At 39.3% G+C, this 22388-nt stretch overlaps 2 protein-coding genes across 2 annotated transcripts in view; one reads left to right on the top strand and one right to left on the bottom strand.

Annotated features, from left to right (window-relative positions):
• Positions 1–15515, bottom strand: part of LOC121950508 (intersectin-2-like) — a 38927-nt gene extending 23412 nt beyond the window's left edge. Inside the window, 8 exon segments of the mRNA XM_042496566.1 lie at positions 1025–1161; positions 1312–1411; positions 2772–2984; positions 3261–3448; positions 4021–4084; positions 4421–4513; positions 6227–6300; positions 15211–15515. Of these exon segments, the coding sequence (XP_042352500.1) occupies positions 1025–1161; positions 1312–1411; positions 2772–2984; positions 3261–3448; positions 4021–4084; positions 4421–4513; positions 6227–6233 (802 nt within the window). The 5' untranslated portion in view covers positions 6234–6300; positions 15211–15515.
• A 2336-nt stretch (positions 15516–17851) lies between these two features.
• LOC121950236 (zinc finger BED domain-containing protein) lies at positions 17852–22224 on the top strand. The gene is made up of 3 exons (XM_042496213.1): positions 17852–18113; positions 19882–20325; positions 21805–22224. The coding sequence occupies exons 1-3, from the start codon at positions 17870–17872 to the stop codon at positions 22128–22130; spliced, it is 1014 nt and encodes a 337-aa protein (XP_042352147.1). The 5' UTR covers positions 17852–17869; the 3' UTR covers positions 22131–22224.
• The last annotated feature ends 164 nt before the right edge of the window (positions 22225–22388 follow it).

Below are 22388 nucleotides of genomic sequence, written 5' to 3'. Positions count from 1 at the left end.
GATACGGAAAAACGGAGCAGTACCACTGGAGTACGTAAAGGGAGTGTAAATGAGCCCTTAAACTGATTCCAGGTTCTCTCCCTGTTTAAATAAAAAATGTAAACAACTCTCAAGATGCAATAGTTACTCTGAATCTTTTTAACCCCCATTCATCAACACGGATATTAGAGATGATGATCAAAGGACTGTGACAGTATGAAAAATATTTTGCCTTTTTAAAACAGTTTCACACTTAATCAACAGATAGCTCGTTTGTTTTGCTATAATCTACGAGCTCAAATAACTGATAAAAGCTATTCATGTAAGTTACTTATTGTGATGGACTAGGGCTGGTCAACATATCAGTATTTTATTGATATCATGATATGAGACTAGATCTTGTCTTAGATTTTGGATATATCCTAATGTTGTAAGTGTTGTCTTTAACTGGTTTTTAAGGCTACATTACAGTAAAGTGCAATTTTCTGAACTAACCAGACTGTGGTGTTCTATTATTTACCTTTACCCACCTAGTGATGATATTCACGTCAAATATACTGTAAGTAGTCAACCCTACAATATCATCCCTTTTTCAATGTTGGACTGCACATAATGTGCAAACTCATTCTGTGATTAAATCATCTGCAAGTGTGGCTGAAGTGAGTGTGTGTGCATGCATCGTGGCGGTTTCAAAAGAACAGGTCCAGCAAGGCTTGCAGTAACAGAAAAGGCAAATGCATACTTGACTCTCTGTGTGTGTGTGCGCATGCGTGTGTGTGTGTGTTGAGAAACTGCTGCTGTGTCTGAACACACCCACATCTGTGGCAGCCACAGCCTCCTCTTCCTTAAAGTTAGCAAAGGCTTGACACACAGAAAGTAAGAGGGAGTCAACTGCTATATCATCAATTGTTCATGATTCCTCCACGCCTGCATACCAGCCATAGTCTGTTTATGTAACCACCACACTGTTCACATGGAGTACATATATATATATATATACACACACACACACACACACACACACACACACGCACACACTTCGTACCAGTGAGGTATCCTGTCATTTGTTTGTCCAAGCTGTTGAACTGCTGTCTATATTTAAGTCTGGAGGCGTGTGGCACAGCCCAGTCGCTGGGAGCAGTGACCATGGGGGACATCACAGAGGGGGACGAGGAAGCGGAGCTGAAAGACAAATGAAGTGACACAAAAACACAAGCTGAATGCACCAAACTTCAGGAGGTTCGGTGTGTTTTGTTGCTTTCCAAAAAGACAGACAAGATGAATGAGGCACTGATTGTGCAAAAGGGGAAAGTGAGTTTTTGTGTGAGTTACCTGGTGGATGCTAGGTCCAGCAGCGAAGAGGCTTTGTTCATTCCAGCAGGAGAAGAAGAACGTCCGAGCGTAGAGTAGGGGGATGCAGAGAGAGGTAGGCCTGACAACACAAAGCAAACAATCACATACTTTCATATCATTATCTGTAATTTCATGATGATATTGTGGCCATTAACCACAACCAGAAAATCTTGATGACATCCCCCTCTCCATCTCCTACATAAAGACATTTTATTTATTATCAGAAAGGGAGGAAGGAGAGGACAACCTATCAGTGGGTCAGTGATATACTGTCATCCAGCAGAGCTTTCCAAGGTCAGGGAAGCTATTTGTATGGAGATGAGACAGAGAGATCTGACTCTCCCTTGCCCTCTTTTTCCCCTCAAAAATATATTATCATCTACATTCTGCTGTAGACACAGACAATATTCACTCTCAAAGTAGGGGACTGTGAGGGAAAAAAGCACTTTGCAATTAGAGCTGCCACAATTAGTTGATTAATCGATTAGTCAATGGAAAGAAAACTAATCCCCAACCATAACCAATAATGGTTTCAGTTTTTTTTCAAGCAAAAATGTGAAAAATGTAAATGTGAGAATTCGATAATTCTTCTTTTCATTTTTGTTAGTAAATAAAGAATCTTTGAGCCTATTTAGACCTGGAATAGACATGTGTTTCAGTGATCCAAACCCAAATGAACAGCCAAGACACATTGCATTCACATCTGTGTCTATAATGTGTCTCCAGCTAACCGCTTGTGTTCAGATTTCATTAATGCCTACGTCACTTCACTAGAGGGTCAAAGGGTCCAGGTCCCTTATGGCTCCCACTCTCTCACTTGCATGCTTATTAGCACATTAGTAGTTGTATCAGTACAACTGGAGTTACTGCTGTCACTATAAATCAATACTTCTCCTTCCACCAAGCAAAACTCTGGATGGTCATGCAACACTTTATCCATCTCATCAAGAAACAGGCAGGTTACAGAGCATTAGCAAACAACCAACATGTCCTGCATTATTGACTTAGTCCTCGTCAGGGACGCATCAGGATGCTTTAGAGTTTACACATCAAAACATATGTGGTGAAATGCATCCCAGACTACCTAAGCAAGTGGTTTGAGTGATTGCATCACAATGCGTCTTGGTGGTTGTTTACACTTGTATTTTGCACTGTCCACTTGTGATTGGATGACTCAAGATGCATGTTCATAATACCTGGCATAAAAATGCTCTTTGGGTTTGGGACTGTTGGTTGGGAAAAAAACAACAATATGAAGATGTCACTTTGGGTTCTGGGAAATTGTGATGTGCATTTTACAATTATTTGACATTTTATACATGGAACAACTGATCCATTAATAGTGAAAAAAGTAGTTGCTGCCTTTATGCAAGTAAAGTAGTAAATACAGTTTCTGAGTAAATACATGAATAAAAGGTGGAAATTTAAATCATCTGTACCAGTGGCCAATCCGGCTGGAATTGGTTGGTAAATGGAGCCGTTTGGGAGAGTGGAGACCATTAGAGGGCTCATGCCTGTTGCTGTAGGAACCAAAGGGGTAAGGCCTGTCATTGGTGTCAAGGATGAGAGTCCAGAGGTTGCCATAGAGATAGGGGTCAACATGGTGAGGTTTGTCCCGGGCATCATGGACATGTTAGGCACAGAAGCCATACCTAAGACACACATGCACAATAGATATACCAGTTAGATGACACAGCAGTCAGAATGAATGTGCACAAACATATAAGGTGACCAGTCAGACACATTTTACATATGCTTTTCAATAGTAGTTAAAATCCCCAAATTAGTTTTTTTAAAATTGCATTTCCATGTTTTAACCTAAACACTTTTTAATGTGTTGGGCTGCTGAGCCAAAAGACACATTTCACACCATGGAGAGTTCCTTGCTAATGAACATCCACCTGCAGTGTATAATAATATTACTGTACCATAGGCTGGGTTGCTCAAGGATGAGGTTGGGTTACTGAGGCTGGGAGCAGGCACTGGAGGCTGCTTCATGATGACTGGCAGTAATGAGGGAAGCTGTGTACCCTGGAGTTTTAGCTTTATGAGCTTCATAGCGATGGAAAACTCCAACCTGTCCATCTTCCCATCTTTATTCATGTCAGCCAGAGACCTAAGAGACAGACGGAAACAGATATAGTCATTAAAGACTGCTCAAATCTTTTGTCTCGTGATAAATTCCAGTGATAAATCACATTTAATCTGACACTGCAATGCAATACAATGCAATCACAAAAGTTTTGGTTAATCGAAACAACAACCGGGTCGGATATAACTGACAATGTAAGCTTCACATGCACACGCTGCCCTACGCTCCACATGACATATGCAAATAGAGGTAGATAAAGAAAACAACTTGTTATTACAGGCTTGAAGTTACAAGTTAGAATATTCTTCTGTGATTGAGGGTTTTTACAATTCAGTAGTTAAATAAAGATAAGTCATTTGTATCAGTTCATGCATCTGTTTATCTCATTTCATGATGACAGCCTGGATGAAAGAGCAGTGTGTGTTGACTGTATCCAATATTGTATAATAGTGTATAGTGTATAAAAGGTAATAAGGAACTTACATACTGAATGGCAATTATAATATTGGTCTAAAATCATTGCAATTATATTTTTTCCCAATAATGTTTTACCCTACTTAAAAATCTGAGTGTGTGAGTGTCAAAGTGATTCTCACCAAATCTCAGCCAAAACTGATGCAGGCAGCCCCGACTGGAGGAAAAACTTCCTAGCCTGTTCCCCTACAAAAAGAGACAAAGGTAAGACACAAGAAAATAGAGATTCTCCTGCATGCAAATCGAATAATGTGTCTGCATGAAGTTCATTAGTATCTACGGTATTTCTATGCCTACATGAGTGTGTATGTTTGCCTGGTCACCTGAGAATGTCAACAACATTTGTGTGCATTTCAAAGCTACTCATATTTGCAAGTGCCTGTGTTTTACTGTGGCTTTAAAAAATCACTGCTTTACACATCTCATGGCTGAGGGACGTGTCCTGGTGAAATGTACTGGCAGGTAAATCACTCTGAGTGTGATGCACCAACAGTCTGTGCGGTGATGCTTGTGTGTGTGTACCTGAGACATAGCCCATTGATGGGGAGAGGGTGTCAAACTTCTGATCATGTTTGACCCTCTCCTCTGGAGTGACCGCCCATATACTTGGACTACCTGAAGAGAGAAAAAAGAAATTCCAAAGTGTAAAGCACCAATCAGGAAATATAGCCATTATCTTCTAGATGAATATGAACCCAGTCATCACAGGTCTCTTCTAAAATTACATACATAATGGTTGTATGCCTCTGCCAAACAGTCAAGTTGCTGTTTACATCTATGTCTGTCCAATATACAATATGTAGTGAAGACTTTGAAGGAATTAAATGATCAAATAAAAACTTTTACGTGTATTTTGGCAAAATGTGGATGATTCACAACGCAGCGACACAGCAAATATTTACAATAAGCAGTTTCACGGTGTACACCAAAGATTAATGTCACTTTAATATCTGACCAAACGTTTCTCCTTCTGTTACGGCATTTTATAGAAACGTCTTTTTGCATAACATTATGATGTCACAATGAAGTTGAACCTTGAACTTTTGTTAATAAAATGTCATTATTTCACCATGTTATCCTATTAGATATCTGTGTGAAGTTTTGTCTTAATTAACATATGAATTCTTGAGTTTTGTACAAAAACATGTTTTCTGAGGTCATAATGAACTTTGTACAACAAAATCAAACAACTTCATTGCTGAGTCAAAGTTGACATTTGCGCCAAATTGAAGAAATTCCTTCAAGGTCTGGTTGGTTACAGATGTCCCAATCAAGTTTTTTTGCCCATGATCCTGATCAGAGTCATTTGATACTGACTATCTGCCCATACCAAGTTTCCATCCAGTACTTGTATTAACTTGGATGATACAGCTGCACAATGCACATTTCAAGTACTTTAAAGTTATTAAAAACAATCCAGTGTATATACAACCCAAACGAATTATGACTCTGGCCATGGCTGTCGTCAACCGGAAGCATGAAAATTAACCTTTTTATATTGATAAATGTGTTGGATTTGAGGGATTTCTGAGTCTTACTCAGCAAAACTGCTTCTTCAAAAAAGCCCACGGCTGTTTCACTTTCTCACTGTTTAAATAAATCACACAAGTGTAAATTACACACAGACAACACTCTGAGCAAAGCAAATGAGCATAGACTTTGTGTGGTTACAAAAAAGTCTGGAACCGTTTTATGAGTTGCAAAGAAACAGGAAGGAAGACAGTTGCACGCACACTCAAACACCAGCCTCAGTGGCAGCCGGGAGTCGAGAATGCATTGATATTGACAAAGTGATAATGAAGTGCACTGTTACTGTGTCACTTTGTTCAAACTGGAGGGCACAACAGCACTCTCACAGAGGCTGACTACACATCAGTGTTTAAAGTCAGTCAGCAGACACAGTGAATGGACAGTTCACTTCATCAACAAAATACACACAGCTCCTGTAACTTTAGTCCTGTGGCGGACACCCTAAATATGGTGTCACAATATGGAAAGTGATTGAATTTGTAATGACCACAGAGCACAACAAATTGACTAAAATTAGGACTCAAAGTAAGCTGGTCAAGAAGGGACAGTGGGGATTTGAAAATTAAGCCCTCACTCATACTAACAGTAAGACACAGTAAGACACAAATGATTACAACTGTATTCAGACAGATATATACGCAGCCACACACAAGCATCGAACTGGGAATTATTACTAGAAACAACACTGTGTTGGCCACAGCAGATCTGCAGAGCCAAAAAAAACATGCTCCTGTTCATGTCTGGTCCTCCCCCTTCCTCCACCTACTCGCGCGCACACACACACTGCAGTGGTCTTACCATTCATATTTGCAGGTGGCAGAGGCAGAGAGGGGGAACTCCCGGTGGCGTCCTCAGCTACTGCTCGCAGCCATCTGCAAAACACACAGTCACAGCCCAGTCATCAGTCAATACTGCAGCTAAAACAGGACAGTGGTGTCACTGAGAGGAGGGAGAGAAAAAAGGCAGCGGGGGAGAGATTCTGGTCAGTCAGCACAGTCAAACAGGGCTCCTCCTGTTCTCTTCAGTCAGGACGTCTGGCCATGTCCCAAAGCTTTTAAACTACTGGGACATGCTCCAATACTATCCACACTGATCACTGTAGTGGCCGGACACCAATACTACACAAGCTAGGCAAATAAATCTTCATAACGACGATATTTACCAAAATATAACCCCTGTTCAATACTGTGTTGGACCAGATTTAGGCTCTTGCAGCAGCTACGAAGGTTGTTTCAGTCACTGGACAAAATACCGGTAGTGTCCTGGTGATGAGACATCAGTTCTTTGTGCAAGTTTGATGGGTTTGCAGTATACAGATGCTGCATTAATGTTCATCCTTTGGCTCACTGCAGCTGTGCTTAAAACTAAATGCTAACGTCAGCATGCTAACATGGCTCAAAATATAATGCCAGCAGTGATGTTAATTACCCTGCATCCCTGTGGTGTCAGAATAATCAGAAAAATGAGTTGCCAACTGAGAAAATTCTTGTGAACGCTTCCTTAAGTAGGACAAACAACTTAGAAAGTCTGGAAAAATGTTTTTACACTATCTAATGAGTTGACGTCATATATGCAGAAACATGTCGAATAAAAGTAAATGTTTTTTTTGTTCATGTTAATTTTAAAGCCCATGAACACACCAAAGTCTGAAGAATGACTTTTCAACTCGGGAAATGGGACCATCAGAGGAGCATGCGAATACAGCAAAAAATGTTTACCATATGAACCATTTTATGTCAATGTGGTGGCATGCTAACATTTTGTCCTGATGATGGCATTAGGAGAAACATCACAGGATCAACAAAATGATAACAATTTATCCTCTGCGACCACAAATTTTAAAGGTCCAGTGATCGCCAGAGTCAGTGGGATTCATCCTCTGGTTACTTTGAACGTCCTTACAAAATTGTTGGAAATTCATCCAATAGCTGTTGAGATACTGCCAGCCAAGCTCTGGTCTCAATGATTTCCAACCTGCCTTCCTGTCACCAATGGCCACACCTTTCACAGTCTGCTTTAAACCCACTCCTGTTGAGTCAAGCACATGCAAAGCAAGTGTGGGAATGCAGCTGCTGTTACATGTGGATTTAGTGCAAGGGTGAAGGTGTCTGTGTTTCCATTTTTTTAGTTTACTGCAATAAAGATTGGAGTAGTGCGGTTAGATGAGGTAGATATTCAGCTAGAGAGCTGATTTATTGTCCTTTTTGTATTTTTTGTGACATAGTTAGACCTAGTTTCTGTAACTAGGGCTGGGTAATATGGAGAAAAACAAATATCACAATAAGAAGCACGATAATATCAGCATGTCATCAGTATCGGCAGATGTTGGCTTTAAAAGGAAATATCTGAATCGGCCAACTAATTTTTTTTTTTATTATTTTGCACAATGAATGAATATTGCATACACTGAAATGCATTATATTTCATGTCTCCATCTGCTGGTCAGCTATCATGATAAGAGTATGGATAATATGATACAGCAGAAGAGACTTAATGACCATCAAAATGAGGTGGCCCAGTAGGACAGTTGGTAGAGCGGGCGCCACATGTACAGAGGCTGAGTCTTCGTCACAGTGGCTGTGGGTCTGATTCCAGCCTCAGCCCTTAGCTGCATGTCACCCCCCCTCTCTCCCCCTTTCACGCTTAGTTTGTCCTATCAATTAAAGGCTAAAAAGCCCAAAAATGTATCCTAAGAAGAAAAAAAAAGGTAGGGGAAAAACGTGAACAGATGAACATCTGTAGTTGCCGAAAGGCTCAATAGCCTTGTCATTGTCATACCCCAAACTACCATGGGGTCAAAAAGCATGACTCAGCCTCTTTTGAACAGCTTTGTTTAAAGGATACACAGTATTCTATAATATTGTTGAGTCATATATCTCGTATTGATATTGATAAAATATCAACATCGTCCTATCTGTAACACCGTGGGTTTTTTTTAAATATTGTTTGGTTGTGGGGAGGCTTGTGGTGGGTAACAACATGGTATATTTCCAGGACTACTTGTCCACAGACTAAATGTACCATATATGGGCTCCTTGTTGACAAAAGACCAGTAACTTGTACCATGCTGGCAGGGTACAAAATTAGAACCACCCACTAGCCAAATGTTGGTAAAATATAAAAAATGGCTGTTAGATATGCTTCACTGACCAGCAAGAATAAAAAAAAAAAAATCTGTTATCTATTAAGTGGTTGGTACAATTTGACAATTCACAGCTGTTTCCTCCTGCTAAAACATAGCCACCACACAACTGCCTTGATTAGATATAAAACATTTTTTTGCTATGGGATGAAAAGTGTGACCTGTTGCTTCAGTACAGAGCATATATAATCAAAATCTCATTATATGCACTACTATGAGGACTACATTTTACACATTTACTTTAAGACAACTGATATGAATATATGTAACTTAAACATCAAATACAACACTGAATTTATTTTCATGCATCTTAGTTGGGGACACTGTGAATCAGACTATCGAGTTGCTTCTGTAGCTTTCACATTCCCTTCATCATTGGCATGCTGAACACCTGCTTCCTCCATATCTCCCTCTCTCATCAGCCAGTCAGACTCACATGATGTAGTCGGAGGAGGAAAAGGAGCAAAGAAATTCCAATCTTTCTGCTCAACACTTCCTGCCCCGGTAACCCACAGACACAAGCATTTCCTCGTCCGACTTCGGTTGACAGGAAGTGATCATGGATTTTGGCAGCAGGACAGCTCTGATGTCCCAGAAAATAAGAACTAGAGTCAGAGTGAGGGCTGGAACTGGGGCAGTAGAGACTGACAAGAGATTTTTAGGAAGCTAATCGACTGATCGCTGACTTGTCTGCTGAAATGAGCACATGATATAGAGCATGAGTGAGATAAAGAGAGAAAGAATGAGAGGGGCGAAGGGTAACAGAGTGAGAGTGCTAGTGTGTAGGTTTTGTGAATGTGGTCTAATCGATGCTCTCACAAGGGCAGAGAACAGCAAGGGAGGGCTAATCTACTGCCCGCCATCTGTCGCTCTCCCTCTCCTTTTCTTTCTCTTCTCCTGGATCAAGTCCCCCTGTACTTCCTCGTGCTTTCAGTTTTTGCCTTATTCCTTTTATTACAGATCTGTTCTTTGTATGCGGTCTTTAACAAAAATTGGAGTATGAGTGTGTATATATGAAAACTGTATTCTGTAAGAAGTCATGTTTGTAGCAGTCCCTACGCAGCTAGACTGCATCATTTACAGTAGAAAACAACAGGGAACATTATTCTAACAATTTCCTTGACTTTTCCAAAAGTTTTAAGGACTTTCCATAAATTTTTAAGATCAGGAAAAGCTGACTGTGAAATTCTATGACTTTTCCAGGTTTTCCATCACAGTGGGAACTCTGTTTAATACTTTAGTACAAGGTACCCACACATAATAATTCAATTTCAAAACTTTTCCATAACTTTTCCATAATATTTCATCTAATTGCCATAAATGTATTGATTTAGTTTAAAAGAAGATTGGCCTATATAGCAATAACACCATACATTAGGCACTTCCCAAGTATTTGTGGATAAGCAAACTGTTAAGCGCTTTCTAACTTTACTCCCTCATAAGACATTTTGACAATGTAATATTGACAAGTTTGTATGCATTTAATTCTTATTAAATAAATACTTTATGGATATGATTGTTAATGTTAATTCAAAGCACTTTTCGTGTATATTGCTCAACATAAAAATATGCCAGACATGACATTACATCAGCCAACAGCATCGGCCCTTCAGTATTGGACAGGCTCTAGTCAGGGAGCATAACCTCTGGTAATGTAACACAGTAAGAATTATAATGAATAAATGAAAGATAGCAGTAGACTGTCTGCTTTAGGGTTTACTATTTCAAGTCACAGTGGAGTCTGACTTTTCCTGCCTGGACGCCTCCCTTACCAACTGACTGACTGAGCGACTGACTTAGCTGACACAAGTGACGGACCTAAGTGGTAGATTCAGCTTTGCAAACCTCATGCAAATCCTTTGCGAGGGCTCCACCTACCCTAGAGTACTAACTCTAGCTGTACTTTACCTGTGATACAGGACCTATTAAAAGCCACTAAAAACAAGGTTGGAAAACTGACTCCAGGCTTCAGGAAGGCGTCTGTGAATGAAAGCCTGATGCGGTGTTTTGATAGCATTACAGTCGGCACCATAGCGAGTGAGACATAAGTAATACATTCACAGAATTATACAAAGTTTGCATTTTCTACACAGGGGTTTGCATGATCGTCAAATGGGCTGAGCAGTTTTTATAAGCTCAGAAAAACCCTTCAAAACAGACTGTATAGTCTGGACCCTACATTCTTATAATGAATAGGGACTGGCAACTGGAGGCAAGACTTCGATTTCCTCCCAGCTCTAGCTGATGCTGCATTTAATTTACAGTATGAGGAACTTTTCAAGGTCTGGCCCAATACTAAGATTGTGTAAGCCATCCTGCTACTCACACACGCACAGCAGTCCCATTACTGTTGTCAATGTTGAATACATAAATAGACTTATGACTCGTATTAGGTCCCAACCTGTAGTTTATGAAACTACTCCTCTACAGTCATGAAGAGCTGGCTCAACGTCAGCCAGGTGTAAATGCAATCCAACCACATTCTTAAGGAAAAAATCCACCCAAAAAGTTGAAAGGCCACTAAACTCTGCCTCTTCCTACAAGCTCAAGCAAGCCCATCAAAAAGCTGCAAGTCATAGCAGCAACTAGCAAGTTTTTCCTTACAAAAAAAGGTGATTTAATAATGAAATGACTCTCCATAGTTTTGCTTCCTGAACCTAAACCAGTTTCTGCCAATATATCCCTCTAAATCCTACACAGTGGACCTTTAAGTGTTGGTAGGCCTTGTCAGTGAGCAAGAATATACAGGCATGGCTCAGAAACTAGTAAAGGTAAAGACAGTACAGTCCACATTATATTATTCATTAATTTTCTTGTTATGTCAAGTCAGAGTGTCTTCTGTGAAAAAGGCCCATTGGTCCAAAGCAAGACTGGGTGTGCACCAGTGCACCAAGTAGGCAGAGTCTGCTCACCATTTGACCATCAGAGTAGGCAGCAGATCTGCCACTAAATTTGAGCGGCGCGAGCACCATAGACATCACCACGACCACATGTCCAATACAAACACAAACAAATAAAGGGAGACTGATAAAACAGTGAACTGTTGAATGTCGTTCCGGCTTAAAGAATCATATTGTGAACATTAATGTCCATGTAGGCAGTTATTTGTCAACCAGGAAAGCCACTAGGGCTTTTTTCATGTAGACAGACACTGTTGTTTGTTTTGTCAGCTGACAGTTCCAGATTACACTCCATGTCAACAGCTTTCCTGGCTTTCCCACCCACTTTGTTTTAAATGCAGGGCCTTTAGTTAGGACCAATAGAAATTTGCAAATCAGCTTCTATATTTTTATTGGGGGGAAAAATATATTGCATTAAACTATTCCTCAAAGTCAATATGAGCCACCACCGTTTGTGTCAATGCGTACCTTTAATTGCACTTGTCCGCTGACTTAACATTTAACTGCACTTTATTAAATTGGTAGCATACAGGTGAAAAAGTGGTGGATTAAGTAAATTCTGATTTTCATTTAGGTGCAATCCAATAGAGGGAAAATGCACTTAGAAGCAACTGAAAATAAAATTGAAAAACATAATCAGAAAGGTAAGGCATATTTCTCTCGTTCATGATTTTAGGCTGACCTCACTTTGGTTTTATTCATATTTGACATTAAAAAGAGTAAATATTAATTCAGTGGCTATTTCCACATGTAGTAATTTAAACCCCCAACAGAATGCTGTTTTAACACATGTATGTCCTCTCGCCTAATATCCTGCTGAGTGAACATTAGATATTGATATAAACACACACCGCACACACCGTGAACGCAATATTAACTTTCTATATGGGACTGAGAATTACTATGATGATTATTGTAGATAATGGTGCATACGAATGTGGGGATGGTACTTTTATTAAGCTAACTGATATTTGATTGTTGATTTTATTGACCGTCTTTTAGTGTAAGGTGGTATTTTAGCTTTTTAGATGTTTTTTAGATTTAATCTAATATTGGAGTTTTGTTGGTTTTACTGTTTTTAATATATTCATTTTATATGTCATTTTTTAATTTTTTTTTATTTTATTCATATTGGAGTCACTGTTTTGTAGACTAAAATCTTGGTGATGTGTATATGAAATTCACTAAAATATAAATTATAAAAAAAATAATAATATTTGGGTTGTACTCAGCCAACAAAAAGGTGGTGTGTGGGACTGGATAAGTACGGCCGGAGAACGTTATAAAGATAAATGATTGAGTGTAATGAAAAACTGTGCCATTATAATAAATATTCATTGGGGGATGAGATCCAATCGAGGTCTGAAAATCCTCTCCCAATGTAAGGCACTGCGTAATAATTCTGCTTCGATATCTATCGGATTGCAAAAATACAGACAATCCGTGTCTGACAGCTTGCTTCAGGTGGGAGGAGACAGGTAGAAACTCAGGGTTTCTTATAGAAAACCTGCCAGCGAGCAGATTATGTTAACGGAGTCAGTTACCATGGTGACTGACTCAGAGTTTGACTTAGCTGTCTTTCTGGAACAGATAACACAGAGTTTCCCTCATCTCAGGGTTAACATAGTCAGAGTTTTCACACAACCAGCTTTCTGGAATAACCCCTGCTTCAATTCTGCTTTGGTTCCTGCAAAGGGACTGAGACACTTCTGTCTCCTCATTAGTATACACACACAACACTGAAAACTGTTGGATAAACAACCTGGCTGTCCCTGACCTTAACTGCTTCAACAGCAGCTTTGAACCCTGCATATTGTACTCTCTTTCTCTCAGTCCAGGAGTATCTGTCTGGGTCTGTTTGTCCCTTATGCTCTGCTTCATGTGCGCTTGTAGACTCTGTAGACTCTGTAGACTCTTCAACACTGACAAGAGGAAATCATAACACAACGAAGAACCAGACACAGATGGATGAAACTGAGGAAAGGATGTTTTCACAATGACCGTTTCTCCTCCACTTCCTCATTCCATGCCTATCTTTTGGACCTTTTTCCTCTCTCTGTCTCTTCATGTACCACTATATCTATGTCTGTCCATTTGCCCCTAAATCTACTGTATGCCCTCCCAGTTGGATGACCCTGGCCTGTCCTCATCACTACTCTGTTCTGAAACAAGCGCTGCCTGTTGTTCTACGAAATCAATGATTGATTTTCAGCCGCCTCGCTCGCTGACCTCACACCAATGACATCAACTCCATCCCGATGACTCTCTCTCTCTCTCTCCCTCTGTGTGCGTGTTTGTTCCTATGTACAGTAAAATTACCCATGCTATCCATCTCCTTTACCACTCATCCCCCTATTTTTTCTGTCTTTCCTGCAGCCTCCCACTGTAGAGCTAACTCTTCTGACTGTTTCAGTGATATTTCAGCACAACCATTCAACAGTGCCCTTCACACATTCAAAAACTGCTGCAGGGGCCTTTGGAGTGTTTCAGATTGGGTTTGATTAACACTGTTTGCCATACTGTTTTGTTTTCTTAAGAGGCAAGGCATGCCTCTCCCTCTTTTAGTCTGCTTTGACTCGCCCTGATTTGTCCATAGACTATATCAGGATATATGACAGGACTAGAGGAGGTACTCTGATACACTGTTATTTCATAGTGAGTAATAAAGTTAAAACAAGATATTTATTTGCCTGTGTGTATATGTGAATGTGTATTATCTTAACGATCTTCTCTGAAGCTTGACTGAAGACATTAAGGAGGAGAAGTGTTGTTTATGTATTGTTATGTTTTAGGTAGTGTAGTATAGGCTTTTTTTCTTTACCTACTCAGGGACAAATGCAAATTAGCTGCTAGCCAACTCTGGTGCAATTACTTTTAATTGTGCACTGTCCCTGTACAAATCACCAATAAATTACATTAAACAAAATCAAAAGGCTGGTTACACCTCACACCTGGTGAATAAATGCCCTACGAAACCTATCCATTATTGTAATGCTCCAGGTCACACTTGTTGTAGAAGGTTTTTGTTTCTTTTGCTTTGGCAGTGAGATAGGGACTTCATTTTGTTTCCAGGCTTGATTTGGATTGGTGCTGTGCTGTTGGTATTTTGATTCAACAATGTTACGCAAACTGCAGAGATAACGCTGCACCTTTGTATCTGTTAGTTTTTATAGTACTTGTCAGTTTGTGATGATGTTCTTGCAGTAGAAAAACTTCAAAACAAATTAATAAAATAAACAAAAAATGAGAAAAAATGAATAAATTAAAACTCTGCTAGTCTATTGTGGAGCACATATTTCTTCATTCACGGGCTGACAGAGACTTCAGTGTGTCTGACCGATAAACTGATAGAGTAACATTCCCTGATCACCTGCCTGCAACCTGCTCAACTCGTTTGAACCGAGAGGAATTTAGGAGACTGACCTGCAAATGCGCTTACACAAACTTCACAACACCTCACTGAAGCATCACTAAACACGCTGTGTTTGGATCCAGATAAAAGCTAACATCTACTGAAATCATAACTTAGCTAGCTAACCTAACTCCCATCCAAACAGAGCATCTCCCTCCTTCAAATACAGTTTTCTTTCTTCCTGAATTAAAGACAAGCTAAACAAACATACACAGACGAAATTAACAGTCCAAACGCTTCTGTTACGCTTAAACGCCATCTGTAGAAACATTACCACAACACTATTAAACTTACGCTAATGCTTAGTTAAGCAGTTTCGCTTGCGTACCTCTCTCACCCCAATGACCAAAAAACATCAACTTCCGAGCTTCCGGCGATGCAAAAGTGATCCTCCACCACTTCTGGACGGTTTCCCGGACACACTTTATGGGTTTATTATCCAAGGAGAGCAGTATTAGTTGAGGAAATGTCAAAGTTTAGCGGCGTTGTTACTCAGAGGACCTGTTGCTGACAGCTCAGTGTGTCACACCAACAACATGGCTGACGACGACTGATGGGAGGCTGTTAACGTCTGACCGTCCACCGGGTGGGAGGAGAGACACAGGCAGGAGTCACGCAGAGCTGAAGAGTTTACATCCGAAAAACTCAAAACAGGTCCCTTTGAATTTCCAGGGGGAATGCAATGTTTGCGAATGCCTGTAATCATTTTTTATGCTTTTGACGAACTGTTTAGGGACTGTTCGTTATTTATGGAAGGGGAGGGGTTGGTGTAAAAAGGGGAGGGGGCATGTCATTATTTTTTTAAGTACTGAAGAGGGACTTCTTTTTTTATTTTGGCTTTGGGGATGGGTGGACTACTCTAAATGACTGTATTTTATATTCATTTTACTGCCAATTATAAAAGAAAACATGAGGCATGCTTTCTTTAACCATTTAAAACCTGAGCAAACTGGTTTGATTTCTTTTAAAAACATGGGAAGAAGGTAACAGGTAGAAGAAAGAAATTAGTGAAAAGGTTACAAGGAAATTACCTGAAATTAAGAAAAAATAAAATTAAAAATATGTTATTAATAATATCAATTAAATATGTAAAATAGAAGAAGAAAGGGACCATTTAAAGGTGCTGATTATTTTTGATTTATCTTTTTTTTTTTATATATATATAATGTGATTTTAAATCTAAAATGATTATAAATATAAAAAGCAGTTTTCTGGACATTTCTCCCTTGAACTTAGTTTTTTTGGGGGGAAAAGTTTCAAGACAATTACCTGAAAATAAGCAAAAAAAATAAATAAATAAAATATGTACACTAAAAACCAAACAAGAAAATAGAATAATATATATGTATTTATTTTAAATATTTTATTATTTTTTCTGTAACACCATTTTTAAGGTAATTACCTGGTCCCTTTTTTTTTTTTACTAATTTCTTGCAATTTGTGGGGAAAAGTTTTGCTAAGTTGGTCCATGTCTTTTTCCCCTATATTTTGTTTTTTATTTTGTTTTTTTTTTTTAAAACAAAAAGGGAAAAAATGCTCATGTTTCAAAGGGTTGAATAGCTTGTGACAGGTGTTTGAATGCAGCACAGGAAAACTGATGTCGATCCAGACTTCAGGGGGTTCAAAATCACCAAAGTTAAACCATTTACCAGAGTCGGAAACTGTAAAAACAGAAGTTATTGTTGTATTTTCAAATTTCCGATGGTCCTTGGGCACCTCATGTGCAACAAATGCTTCTGTCAGAAAAAAATTAATAAATTAAAAAATCTAAGCTTAAAATAGTGATATTTGATAACTTTATTCTAAGTCTCATTTAAATTTTTGCCAGATATAAACAATTTGCACTAAATAGCCAGCACAGACAACAAAAGAAAATCAAAGTTTTTTTTCAACTCCAGGACTTGATCTTTAACTTTTAATTTCAGACATCATTTGTTATATATGTAGGTTTATGTAAACAGGGCATCTCAATTCAACTCACTCAAAACGCAATTAAAACTGTAAAAGCTTGTACAGTATTAGTTTTCATACAGCTCTTTATCTCCCCCCAGTGTTAAATTTAAGCAATAAAATGTTTTTTAAATACTTTTTTCATTGCTTTTCTCTATTATGTGTTCCACTTTATACATGGTATGTACTTGTATGATGTCTTCAGCGAGGGAAATCAAGCGCCTGTCACCCTTGAAAGTGTAATAAGTGTTATTATATGAAGTAAAGGTTTGGGGGGGGAAACAACGATTAAATAAGGGATGTAATATAACGACTAATTGATGAAAAACACAATATTACATTGAGAAATTCGCTGGGAGAGACAGGTGTGCTATCTCCTAAATGATTATTTAAAAGCTACAGGAATAATATAGAGACACTTTAGTGCAGGGATACTCAACTTGCTTGGGGGCCACTTTTGCAAAAAGACAGGATGCCAGGGGCCAGTTACAGAAGCCCCATACATGTTTCTAGTATTTTAGAACTTTTCAAGAAATTTAGAAGGCATATAGGATTTTAGGACATTTTGAGAAATTTAGCAGGTTTCTAGGTTTTAGAATATTTCTAGGATTTTTAGGGACGTTTTTAGGACATAGCAACTTAACTAGCACCTCTGTCAAAGGGTGCTGGGGATCTTCCACTGGCCCTTTTTATTTATTTATTTTTTTTAATAAACAAGCTCTGTTTTTATGCTGTTTTTGGACTTTGGGCACTTTATGTAGCCTGTCTATACAAAAAGTTCAAAAATAATCCCCAGTGTGAATCACTTTTTATTTTTATTGTGAATTAGAAAATGGTTAGGGGACCAGATTTGGCCCGTAGGCTGTGAATTCATTATCACTGATTTCGTATGTTTGTTTTGTTGTCCTGCCAGGCCGCTGCTCCACCCTCCAGTCCAGCAGGCAGCGATAATGCGCCTAAAAAGCTGCTGTGATTACCGCCGTGAGAACCCAAATAGGGAAGAAGAGTCCACACTGTGTTTGGAGTCAACCGTAAACATGGTCCGAAAAAGAAGTGTTGTTTGGGGCTTTTTTAAAGCCGTCGACTCAGAGTCGGCCCAGTGTCTGCTCTGCGGGGATTATCTGGTCAAATCGGGATCGGGCACCACCACTAACTTGCTGAGGCACCTGCGTGTCAAACATCCCACCGCGGTCGTGAGGAAGAGTAAGGGTCGGCTGACAGAAACTACCCCCATCAATGGTCATGAGGACATGGAGGCGGGCAGTGAACGGTTCTGCTCCGGTACGATCACTTAAAGGGGCTCACAACGTATGAATTGTCTGTATACGGTTCTCAACGTGGAGGCTAGCAGCTAACGGTGCTAACGTGCTGTCGCTATAAACAACAGCAACAGTGCCGACAGAGCTAACATCACCTAATGTTGACCTGGTGCGTGTTGTGCTTCCGCGATGACGCCGTCCCGATATCAGCGGTGTATGAGCTAGCCCTGTGAAACTCAACGTAAGGCTCGCGGGCCAAATCTGCCCCCCCAATAGAGTGCCGGATGGCCCCCAAACCATTTTCTAATTCACAATAAAAATAAAGTTTTTCACACTGGTTTTTTTTTTTGTGTAATGTACTTTTAGAATACATAAGGTGCCAGAGTGCATAAACCAGCATTACATTAGAGCTTGTTTGCAAATAAAATGCATTCTCTGACAGATGATCTAGCTAAGCCCCTCATGACCTAAAATCCTAGAAATGTCTAACAACCCTAAAACGTCCTAAGATCCAAGAAATGCCTTGATATCCGAGAAATGTCCAACAAGCCTAGAAATATCCTAAAATCCAAGAAATGTCCTAAAATCCTAGAAATGTTCTCAAATCCTAGAAATACCCTAAAATTCCAGAAATGCCCAACAATCCTAGAGACATCCTAAAATCCAAGAAACGTCTTGAAATATCCTAGGATCGTAAACATGCAAAAATCCCAGGTATGTCCTAAAATCCTAGAAATGCCCAACAATCCTAGAAACGTCCTAAAACACCCTTAAATCCAATAAATGTATTGAAATCCTAGACATGTCTTAAAATCCTAGAAACATGCAAAAACCCTAGGTATGTCCTACTATTCTAGAAACATCCTAAAATCTTAGAAATGTCTTAAAATCCTTGAAATGCCCAACAATCCTAGAGACTTACTAAAACCCAAGAGACATCTTGATATCCTAGAAATGTCCTAAAATCCCAGAAACATCCAAAAAAAAAAAAAAACAAGAAATATCTTGAAATTCTAGAAACGTACTTTGCTGTACCGCCATGTTTCTACACAACACACAACCCAAACACAGGCTCTTGACAGGGCCATTTGCATTTTCGCATTGGCCATCAAAGTTAGAAGCCACTGTGCGATGAGAGGCGCTGGAAAAACACTGATTTTTTATGTGAAACTGCTTTGTTCAGTGCTTTATTAGGTATGTTTACTGGTTTTAATCACCGGGTCTGTTTGTTTTGAAGAGGAAGAGACCTCTGCATATAATTCCGCTCCCAGTAAAAACTTCCTTAACAATGAACACTGAAGGAATTGCAACCAATCCTGCAATCCTCTCCACTAAGCTAACACTAAATCCCCCTAAATCTTGCTCACTGGACCCTTTAACTGACACCAGTGCTTTCCCTAATAAGACATAACTTACCAAAGTGTGCTCCATGAAGAAAGTCCATTGACTTCAACCTTCAAACCCACTTAAGCCAGAAGAAATGCTTAATGCATGTGGGGGGGAAACACTGAGGGGGAAAAAAAGAACAATTTTGATTACTGGTTCACATTTTAGTCATTTAGAGAACATGTCAAATATTTACTTGTTAATTTTTTTTTCTGTTTTTACATCATTATAAAATCTCTGAATGTGTCACATTGGGCTCCAGGAACTTGTGATGGGTATTTTTTTACAATTGTGTCTTGATATTTTATACACAGAATCAGTCATTCAAAAAAAAAAAATGCATAGTTATCAGTAATGAAACTTTAGTTGCATCCAGCAGTATAACATTTTGTTTTCCTCTTTAGTGGAAGTAGCTTTGGAGGAAGGAGATGCTGAAACCCTTACCACAGAGAACGAAGCTGGTATTAACTCTGCTATTAATAGCATCCTGGAAGCTGCACATGGAGGTCCAGCAGAAGAAATAACACATGGAAAATCGAGCGTTGACCATCCTGTAACTCGTAGATGGACTAAACGCAGCTTGATTTGGAGGCATTATGAGCGCCTGGACAGTTTGGCTGCTGCTCGTTGCCGCATCTGCATGAAGAAGTTGCAGTGCTTTGAGGGCGGCAGCACCAGCAACCTGCATCGGCACATGTCCAAGAGACACCCTGAGATGTTTTCTCAGCTATTTGTAGACGGGAGGCACCCACCAACACCCCACGCATCACAGGGCTCCAGTGCTAACGGTGACACATCAACACCGCCAGAATCTGCTGGGGCGACAGAGAAGCAGAGACAGTTTTCTGGTGAGGTTTTATAGCTCATTTCTGTTTATCTTTGTCATTAACTGTGACTTTAAAGACATCTTGCTGAATAAATGAAATGCATAAATGCGTTACTTATAGGAAACCCACCTCTTCATTAATCAGAAGACAAATGTTAAATTAAATATTGTCTAAGATTTAATTGAGGAACTATCTGATCAAATAATAAAACAAAATTTTGAATCTCATTTGATGCCAGCTTTCAAAACATGACAGTTTTCAACACTGTGTGCTGGTGTTTTCAAAAGTATCGATCTCTCGATACATATCTGAATCTGAGAATTTTAAATGGTTTCAATACTAATTTTCAATAGTATCGATACACCAGTACCAGCTGCACTCTTTTCTGCTCTCTGTAAGACCTGGTCTGCACTTATACAGACATTAATAAAAAAAAACTTTATTGTCCACCTTCTTAAAAGAATAATAATAATCAGACCCAAATAACATTGGGCACAGCAGACGCCTCCGTACGTCGGTGAATTGGTGCTGCAATATTTAGTTAAAATGTAGTCATTAGACCATGCAGTGCTCACACAATGTCAGCAGATGTGGTAGTCTGCCGTTGCCGTTATTGTTTTAGGTTCATGCTCATTACACAAAGCAACTATGAGCATGTGTGAATTGAGGAAATAATGTCATTGTTTCCCAAACGCTCTGTTTTACATGTTCATACAGACACATAGAAACCAGGATTTCAAAAATATGCACCTTAAAAGGCCATTTAAACAAATCTCTGGAGGAAAAATATCAGTTTTCAAAAATATCTGTATATACTGTATGTAGCAAGTGCCTGAAAGTGAATCTATTCTATAGTATTTTTTGCAGTATTCTCCTACTAACCAAGAAAAGTTGTTGTAATATCATAGCCTTGTAATCTTTTAAGAATTTTAAATTTGATGTCCTCAATATCAATTTCCCCGGTGGTATTAAAATTGTATGGAATATTGATTTTTTTTTTGAAAGTATTGTATCAAAGTTTGAAATTTCAGTACAGTAACAACTCTGCAGTGTGCTATAGACACATTTGGGTGGTACTAATAGGTATTAAAGTTACATATCTTGCCCTGTTTTTTCTCTAATGAACATTTGTTTTGTAAAATCAGCCAGATGTTGCATGTAGTTCAAACATAAAGTTTTAGTAAGGTCATATTTTTCTCCCTGTGAATTTCCTTCATACTTTAAATGGAAAAGAAGTAAATATGAAGGCAAATCATTGTCCATCTCACATTATTTAAGTCGTTATCACTCATGTATGAGTGTTGTCATTTTCTCAGTAATTCTAAGAAAGCAGTTTGTTATCTCAGCAACAATAATCACCTATTTTTAGTCGAGTGGATGAATCTGCTACACATTATTTAAAATCAACTTTCAAAATAGATATTACTTGTCATTTCGTAGTTCTACTGTATCCCAGGCTGTACGGAGACTTAACTCATAACGTCCCTCTTCTGCTTTCAGGACTGTGTGAAGGAGAAAGGCGTATGTTTAGGAGAGAGCGGGAGCTGATTGAAGCTCTGAGGAGCGCGCAGAGGGAGGAGGCTCGGGCTCTGGAGCATCAGAGGGAGCTGCTTGACAAGCTGCGTACAGTAAATGCCAGGGAGGCGGCTGCAGAGAGGGAGCAGATTGAGTCACTGAGGAAAGCACAGCTGGAGGAAGCCAAAGACTTAAGTAGACAGAGAGAAGAGCTGCAGAAGGAAAAGGCCGAGCTGCAGAGGAAAAGGGAAGAGCTTCGGCAGGAAAGAGAAGAACTTGTCTTGTTTTCCAGAGGACGGCAAGCCTCCTGATTCTGATACAACGTGACTGTCCTGTTGCTGTCATCACCAATTTCGGATTTTCTATAAATACTTCTGGACCCATTCAGACACATGATGATGTAAACTCCCCTTTTAGTAAAATAATTTTGAAAACAATCAAGTTGTTTTTGTTTCTGTCATAGCTGTGTTGCACTGCTTCCTCCTTCCTCCTCTGCCCACTCTGGTCCCCTCTCACTGTCGACCTGAAATCTTTAATCTGGCATTAAATAAATAGAAATTTGATCCACG

Source organism: Plectropomus leopardus, chromosome 1, assembly GCF_008729295.1.
Source record: "Plectropomus leopardus isolate mb chromosome 1, YSFRI_Pleo_2.0, whole genome shotgun sequence".
NCBI lineage: Eukaryota > Metazoa > Chordata > Actinopteri > Perciformes > Serranidae > Plectropomus > Plectropomus leopardus.
This window is presented reverse-complemented; position numbering and strand designations above follow the sequence as displayed.